Genomic DNA, 8,921 nt, shown 5'->3' on the forward strand with positions numbered 1-8,921 from the left:
GCTATAGTGCACATGCACTCACCAGAAAGACAGAGAGAGACAGAGGGACAGAAAGCGATAAATATCCCCCGGGGGGGTGGCCACACCACAGTCCCTTCTCCTCCATTCTCCTTTGGGAATCGGGCACGCACACATATGCACCCGGTGTGAGTTTAAGCCACTGGGTCCGGGACTCGAACCGCGGTTAACTACATGGGAGTCCAGTGACATAGCCATCATGCTAACTGCTGGTCCCACCCCTCATTTTGTTTTTAAAATGTTTCAAATAGGTGGAATGATAGTTCTGTGATTACTTTGAAGTGATTTGCAGACTTTCTTTTTTTTGCTATAGGGCACGTGTGCTTGCCAGAAAGACAGAGACAGAAAGCGAGAAATCACCCCCCCAGGGCGCGTGGCCACGCCACAATCCCTTCTTCTCTCGGGATCTTGGGCACGCACACACATGCACCTGGTGTGAGTTTAAGCCACTGGGTCCAGGACTTGAACCATGGTCGACTGCATGGGAGTCCAGTGATAGAGCCATTACGCCAGCTGCTGGTCCCGATTTGCAGACTTTCATACCAGGGCCCTTTGTTGCTTTTCTGAGAAGAGAAGGAGAATCAAGAAAATGACAGTGGCCGTGTAGCATAGAGAACCGCGCGCGTCCTGGAATTTTGAGTCAGCAGCCCTGGCGTGAGCTCCTGGTTCAGTAGCATAAAATGGATCTGATAGTATCTACCCTGCCCCGTCTGCACGTGACATTGTTGTCAGATTCAGTGACAGACTGTTTCAAAAACAGTTTCTGCAAACTGTAAACCAGTAGCTAAAGTGTTAGGAATGATGCGTAACTATGTTTTCTAAGTTTGTGAAGATTACTATGGGCCCCCCTACATCACAGCTTATTTATACGAGGTGAATAAAGTGCAGACGATTAGCTCCCAGGCCAACATAGAATTGTGAACATTCCCCTTTAAAGAGGGAAATAGGGCTGTGGAGGGCGGGTGTAAATAGGGGAGCCCTGTGAAGTCGTCCACAGCCACGTGGGGGAGGTGGTTTTAGACTGGAAGCCTTATCCAGAAGTTGGTTTATTCTTTCTTTGCCTCTCTACAAACAGTGAGCTGGAGGAGGATGGCCACACTGCTCTCAACACTCACTCTGTGAGCCCTGCGGAGAAGATTAAACAGTACCAGGCTGGTCAGACCGTGACTTGCTTCTTAAAGAAGGTGCCTAGTTGTGTCTCGTAATGCGATGCCAGCCTCGTTGCAGAAGGGAGGTGAAACTGGAGACGAGGGTCATTAGCACTGGGCATTAGAGTCTGCGTGTGCTACCATGCTGCGCTTGTGGGAGATGATACATGGCCCCTGCTTCTAGGAAACGTCCGTTCTAATCAGGAAGCTGAAATATGAAACAATAGCAAGCAGCCCACTATGGTTGTGGATTATGTGTACAAATGGAAAGAAAATTATAGGGCGTGATTTAAAATGAATGCAATATTGAATTTTAGGTATTTGTCCATCATAAAGGTCAGGTGCAATGGGAAGCACTGTAATTGGGTGCCAGGTGTGTGCTAACCCTAAGTGGAACCAGAGTTCAGAAAGGGAAGGGGGCTGGGCATGGTGGCGCACACCTGTCATCTCAGCTCCTCAGGAGGCCAGCCTGGGCAATGTAGCGAGAACCTGTCTCTTAAAGAAAAGGGAAGGGAGGGGCAAGGAATGAGGGAGCAGTGTAACCTGTACCGTGGGAACGTGTCAGGGAGGACGTTGGATCGCGTTTGACCTTGAGAGGTGACGGGCTCTTCATCATTGCTGGATTCCCCTTCCATAGCATCTCTGAGCATGCCACAGGCACGTGGTCCCCTTAGTTACCCATTCCATAGCTAATGTGTAGACGTACAGAAACCCGATGTCTTAAAGTGGCATATGAGGCTATTCCTGATCTGCCCTTGTGAGTCTCTGAGACGCCCTCTGCCATTTTCCCTTCCTGTGTCCTCATGCTGGTTCCCACCTGTCACGTAGCAGCCTTCATTCCTGGCTTACTACCCTTCCAGCTTCAGCACAAGTGCCCCTCCCTCATTGCTGGGAAAATGGATCCTGGTGCTTGCCCTGTTCCATTTCTCTGGTTTTCCTACAGTACAATGTGGTGAAGAAATGGCTTGAGGTGGAGATTACACCGGACATCCGTGGAAGAATTCCCTTGCTGCTAGCTTCTCTTAGCTTCAAGGTCAGTGTGCTGAGGTCCCTGGAAAAGCAACTGGCGCATCCTCAGTTTGACTCACTGCCTGGCGTGTGCGCTCACAGTCGGTACAAGGAACCCCATACTTAATTAAGGATTGGTTTGGGAGGTATTTGCTATAGAGACTTCAAGATAGACGTTTCTTGAAGCCTCAGAGGAAATTTATTTTTTTCTTCCAGGTTCTGAAACATCCAGATAAGAAGTTCCAGATTGGCCAGGCCCTGAAAGCCACTGTGGTTGGCCCAGATTCCTCCAAGGCCTTCCTGTGTCTCTCACTCATTGGTATGGGGCCGGAAGAGTGCCTGGTCAGGGAAGGGGTGTGGGCCGCGGTGAGATGAGATCTGTCATTGCCCATGTTGAAGGATGCCCTCTGTGCTGTATCCTCATAAGGCCTGGCGCGGTGCTTTCTTGGAACAGTCTTTCTCCTGTGGCTTTGCCCTCTGTCTGAGCCTCTCCACTTCAAGCTGAGTCATCTTTACCTGCACAGTGGTTTCCTCAGGTCCCTCAGAACAGCTTATCTGCCACCACTCCTGGGACTCTTGGCCGCACTGCTCGATTGGGTCTTCAGGATCATTCTGGTCACTCAGCCTGGACTCTCCAAGCCTGGCTAGCCTCCATCTTACCCAGCAGGTGGTTGGTAATATTCCAGCTTCTTGCTTCATTCCCTTTTCTCTGAATCAGGTTTATTCTCCCACCAGGTCCACACAAGCTTGAGAAAGGGGAAGTGGCCATGGGCCGAGTGGTGAAGGTGACTCCCAACGAGGGGCTGACTGTCGCCTTCCCCTTTGGGAAGATGGGAAAGGTCAGCATGTTTCACCTGAGTGACTCCTACTCTGAGGAGCCCCTGCAGGACTTTGTCCCCCAGCAGGTGGTCAGGTAAGCCAGGTTCTCGTCCTCTTTCCACCTGTCTGTGGGACTGGTGGAGTTTTTCCTATTAACTGTAGAAGTAATAACATGATTTTATACCCCAAAAATACATAAAATAGAAAATGAAAATGTCTTTTATTTTCCCATCACCTTTTTCCATTGTATACTTTGGTTTCTTTCTCTCCAGACTTCAGTACATATATAGATGTAATTTTTCTATAAACAATAATAGAGTTTCACTTTATATACCACTTTGCAAGTTGGTTTTTTCTCATAGCAATTTATCAGACTTAAACTCTTCTGTGCAATATATGTAAATCTACATTGTCCTTTTATGCTTGATATTTGTTTAGTCTTACATTATGATTTTTTGATCAGAATTAATTTAACTAGTTCTTTGTTGATAAATAATGATGTTGGAAAAAACCTCTCCAAAAAAAATGGTGTTAATAGGACCAGCAGTTAGTGTAATGGCTATGTTGCTGGACTCCCATGTAGTCGACTGCTGTTCGAGTTCCAGACCCGGTGACTTAAACTCACACTGGGCACGTGTGCGTGCGTGCCCAAAATCCCAAGAGGAAAATGGAGGAGAAGGGATTGCAGCGTGGCCATACCCCCTGGGGGGTGATTTCTCACTTTCTCTTTCTCTGTCTGTCTCTGTCTGGCGAGTGCACGCACCCTATAGCAAAAACCTCTCTCAAAAAAAAAAATGATGCTGGAATAAAAAAATCTTTGCACAAATGTTTGGGTACCAGTACAAGTGCATTTGGGAAATGATTTTCTGAAGTGAACTTAATGGGTCAAATGATGTTCCACAGCTTGCCAAATTGCCCTCCAGAAAGACTGTGCTAGATTATATCTTGATTATTTTTTTCTTTTAAAATTTTTTTTGATTTCACACTTTAATATCAAAAAAGAAATTCTTAAAATCATGAAAACATGATAAAGTAACTATTAATACACAGAAAAAAATAGACATTTAAGTCATTTCACCCTTTCTTAATATAATATAGTAAAAACAGATGTACTTATAACTTCAACCTGCAAATAATATACTTTATAAAGTCATCATTCATAAAATAGTACAAATGTTTACAAAGAACATTTAACTTAAATTTCACAGCTGCTTATCAAATAGCATTTGCCAGGACCAGCAGTTAGCGTAATGGCTATGTCGCTGGACTCTCACGTAGTTGACCGCGGTTTGCGTCCCGGACCCGGTGGCTTAAAACTCACGCTGGACGCGTGTGCGGTGCGTACCCAAGATCCCGAGAGGAGAATGGAGAAGGGATTGCGGTGTGGCCATTCCCCCTGGGGGGAGCTTCAGCCTACAAATAATATACTTTATAAGGTCATCATTCATAAAATAGTACAAATGTTTACAAAGAACATTTAACTTAAATTTCACAGCTGCTTATCAAATAGTATTTGCAAGATTGACTTATATAAGGAACTGTGAGTCTTGTCAAAAGAGATGGTAAAATATATCACAATTTTAAAAATCTCATGGTGTTCTGTAGGAATATCAGTAAAGATAATTTAATCTTTCTGTGGGGAAACAGTCGTTACCACTACAAACTTAAACTGTATAAACTTACATATGAATTCTGTAAGGAATACATTTAAACCTTGCATTGCCACGTAATCATCTATTTTGTGAAAATAATAAAAATAATGTATGTTTTTAATAAGTATACTTCAAAAGCAAAAAAGTTAATTTTTACTTTTTTCTTTACTGCCAACTTTCGATGCATATTTAGGTTTTGGTTCCCGGAGGGCATTTTTTACAAATCTTGAAGCTGCACCTCTATCCAGCTTGCCGGCCTTTTCCTTGTCTGTTACCTTCTTGGCTCTGTCCATGTATACTTGGATTCTCTCCAATTCCTGCTTTACTGGGTGTTCCTTAGGATTAACTCCTTGAGTTGCCAAATAAACCCAAAACATTGAATTTAATGTATATGCAGAAACTAAGTCCACTTTTGCTTGTTCAAGTGGGTCCAACTTCTGCAACAACTCATTTCTAGAAACAGACATGGTCTTCAGCATCTCATCCAAAGTACCAATGGAATTCTCAGACGTTGATAAATACTCATGAATTTCTACTGGACAGTCTTCATTAATTTCTTCACTTGCCATTACGACCAACTCAGGGCTGTGAGCACGACAGACATCATGGTCTTCAGCATCTCATCTATGCACCAATGGAATTCTCAAATGTTGATACATACTCATGAATTTCTACTGGATAATCTTCATTAATTTCTTCACTTGCCATTACGACCAACTTGGAGCCATGAGTGCCTCTTTCCTGAAGGTGGTTGCATGATGATGACCTTTTTTTTGTTTGTTTGTTTTTGTTTTTGTTTTTTTTTTTTTGAGAGGCTTTTGCTATAGGGTGCATGTACTTGCCAGAAAGACAGAGACAGAGAGACAGAAAGTGAGAAATCACCTCCTGGGAAGATGGCCACGCTGCTATCCCTTCTCCTCTATTTTTCTTTCAGGATCTTGGGGACGCATGCACACGCAGCCAGTGTGAGTTTAAGCCACCGGACCCGGGACTCGAACCGTGGTCAGCTACATGGGAGTCCAGTGACATAGCCATTACACTAACTGCTGGTCTCATGTCAGGACTTTTTGAGAGGAGGCCCAGGGATGCGCTTAGATTATTCAGTAAGGATGATATCCAGTTTGGACAGGTCCTGTAGCTTAGTGGTTAAGGGAAGCAGATCTCACATGACTGGCTGCAGTACAAATCCCAGCCCTGGTGGCTCTAAAAACCTGGTAGTAGGTGTGTGCATATGCCTGTTATCCTCCTACAGTGGGAAGGAGTCCAGCGACATAGCCATTACGCTAACTGCTGGTTCCCTACCTGACTTGTTTTCAAGCCACCAGGTCTAGGACTCGGACCACACAGTCAGCTGCGTAAGATCTAGACATCTTAAGCAGCAAGCCATTGGCTGGCCCTAGGTATTCTTTTTTTTTTTTCAGAGAGAGAGTTTTGCTATAGGGTGCATGTGCTTGCTGGAGAGACAGAGAAAGCGAAAAATCACCCCCGAGGAGGGATGGCCACACCAGTCTCTCTCCTCCACTCTCTTCTCTGGATCTTGGGCATGCACTCATACATGCCCAGTGTGAATTTTAAGCCCCTGGGTCTGGGACTCAAACTGCAGTCGACTACGTGGAAGTCCAACAATACAACTGCTATGCCAACTGCTGGTCCATACCCTGGATATTCTTAATTATTATATTAGTCACTGACTAGGCAAAAATTGATCTCTCATTTTCATTTGCATTTCCTATATTGGTCACTTTTCATGTCTATTGGCTGTTTACGTGTGTTGAACGTTTCATTTGTCCAAGTCACTTGCTCATTTTTTATTGAAACATTTATATTTTAATAAAAAAAAAAAGTTTCACCTGTAGATGTTTTCTGTAAAAACATAATAGCCACCTTTGGGGTTGGGAGGGGAGTGGCTTTACTTTGGACTATTTCAGATACCCCAAAGTGAACGTACCTCAGTTAGAGTTACAAGACCATTGTATGGTCTGGGTAATCCATCCTGGAAGAGGAGATCTCACCTCGATATAACAAACTCACTGACCAGTAGAGCACACACCTCAGGAGGGAGAGACTGGAAAAGGTAATCGGCCCTCATCTCAGGTGTTCCCGCCGCAGGCACCTGCCTAGGTTCCTAGCCACTTACCGGAGCTACAAAGAGCTACACAGCACGGAGGTATCAGTGAATACCGACAGAAAGGGCCGCCTGGGAGATGGAAGGAGTGAGTCCCGGAACCATCCAGGATTATCTCTGCTTTGTCTCTTAAAGCTTACAAAACGAGGGTGTGGCTTTTAGCAACATATGTATTTTAAAGGCATTTTATTCCAGCCAGACCTGTGAGTTAGATTAAAATGCAATTTCTTCACCTGTCAAATTTGTAATAAATCACTTGCCTCCAGGTAGACATCCCTTGAGGTCCTCTCCAGCTCTGAGAGTTGCAGTGCTGTGCTATAAAATCAGATATCTGTTGCGGGGGAAATTTGGACTGTATTGTAGCTGAGACATTTCTTACGTTTAAGATTCTATGCTTTTTGTACTTTTTTTTCTTTTTTTTGGGAGAGGTTTTTGCTATAGGGTGCGTGTGCTCGCCAGACAGACAGAGAACGTTTAAGAGTCTATGCTTTTTGTATTTTTTTTTTTCTTTTTTTGGGGAGAGGATTTTGCTATAGGGTGCGTGTGCTCGCCAGACAGACAGAGATAGAGAGACAGAAAGCGAGAAATCACCCCCCGGGGGGGTGGCCACGCCGCAATCCCTTCTCCTCCATTCTCCTCTTGGGATCTTGGGCATGCACGCACACGTGCCCAGTGTGAATTTTAAGCCACCGGGTCTGGGACGCGAACCGCGGTCGACTACGTGGGAGTCCAGTGACATAGCCATTACGCTAACTGCTGGTCCCTTGTATTTGTTTTTAAAAATAAATTTTTGGTATAGGGCACACGTGCTTGCTGGAGAGACAGAGAGACAGAGAGAAAGCAAGAAATCACCTCCCAGAGGGAAAGGCCACACTACAATCACTTCTTTTCCATTCCTCTCTCAGATCTTGGGCACACATGCACATATACTTGGTGTGAGGTTTTTTTTTTTTTTTTGGAGAGGTTTTTGCTATAGGGCGCGTGCACTCGCCAGCCAGAGAGAGACATAGAAACAGAAAGTGAGAAATCAATCCCTTCTCCTCCATTCTCCTCTTGGGATCTTGGGCATGCACACACAGACGCCTGGCATGAGTTTAAGCCACAGGGTCCAGGACTCAAACTGCGGTTGACTACATGGGAGTCCAGCGACGTAGCCATTATGCTATCTGCTGGTCCCTGGTGTGTTTTAAGTCACCAGGTCCGGGACTCGAACATGGGAGTCCAGTGACTTCACCATTACGCCATCTACTGGTCCCAAGAATCTTTGCTTTTAAATTATGACTTTGGGCTACTTAGAAATAAGTTCGAAACCCAACACAAGTGTCAACCCATCCTTCCCTCCTTGAAGCCTCCCTCTGAGGCCTCACTGGCCTGCTGCCTTTGAGCTGCTGTCATGTGTTTTCGGTCCTCCCCAGGTGATCCCTTGGTCATGGTTTCCTGTGGTTAGTCTGTTTCTCACTGAGATGAGACACACATTCTCCTCCCACCACCTTTTTATTTATTTATTTATTTTTGGTAAAAAGCATAGGTAGTGACTTTTACTTCTCAGACTGGTGAGCTAAGCCCAGACAGGAAACTTGACCAGACTCCCTTTGCAGGTTTTGAACAGCGTCTCCTCTTGCCCATGGTCAGCCTTGAGGAGAGGAGACTGACGCCTGTCGCTGTGTCCAGAGATGCTGGAAACGGAGTATTTCCTTCTTACTTTGTTCTCTTGCTCTCCTTCCAGGTGTTATGTACTGTCCACTGCGGATGGTGTGTTGGCATTGTCGCTGCGATCGTCCAGGTGGGTGTCTGTCACTGAACGAGGAGGAAGGAGAGTTGGAAGGTGCATGTGTCTGACACAGCGTTGGGCTCCCTCTTACCTTCCTGGCTCATCTGTTCTGTACCCTGAATTGCTTTTACCTGGAAGTGCTGTAGACAGTCAGATTGCTAAAGAACCGTGTCTGCCCAGGCTCTTGTTTCCTGGAGAATGTTCCTACTCCACATGCAGGTGTCCAGGTTGCAAGATGGTGGTCCTAGGGAGGGGAGATGATTTAGGCCCCAGGGTTCCATAGTAGTGGTGAGTGTGGCATGAAGGCGGTTGGCCTTTGGTCAGCTTGCTCCATGATTAGAAACCGATGTTTCTGGAGCCAAGGCTGAAGGCTCAGGTCT

At 45.5% G+C, this 8,921-nt stretch overlaps 1 protein-coding gene and 1 pseudogene across 1 annotated transcript in view; one reads left to right on the top strand and one right to left on the bottom strand.

Annotated features, from left to right (window-relative positions):
* PDCD11 (programmed cell death 11) overlaps positions 1-8,921 on the top strand; it is a gene marked incomplete in the record, with an annotated part of 57,111 nt that overhangs the window by 39,408 nt on the left and 8,782 nt on the right. Inside the window, 5 exon segments of the mRNA XM_027767419.1 lie at positions 1,094-1,202; positions 2,110-2,199; positions 2,391-2,493; positions 2,910-3,087; positions 8,497-8,553. Coding sequence (XP_027623220.1) covers positions 1,094-1,202; positions 2,110-2,199; positions 2,391-2,493; positions 2,910-3,087; positions 8,497-8,553 — 537 coding nt within the window.
* Positions 4,759-5,214, bottom strand: LOC102476874 (nuclear nucleic acid-binding protein C1D pseudogene; annotated as a pseudogene).

This window comes from Tupaia chinensis, unplaced genomic scaffold (assembly GCF_000334495.1).
Source record: "Tupaia chinensis unplaced genomic scaffold, TupChi_1.0 Scaffold144255_1, whole genome shotgun sequence".
NCBI classification, from domain to species: Eukaryota; Metazoa; Chordata; class Mammalia; order Scandentia; family Tupaiidae; genus Tupaia; species Tupaia belangeri.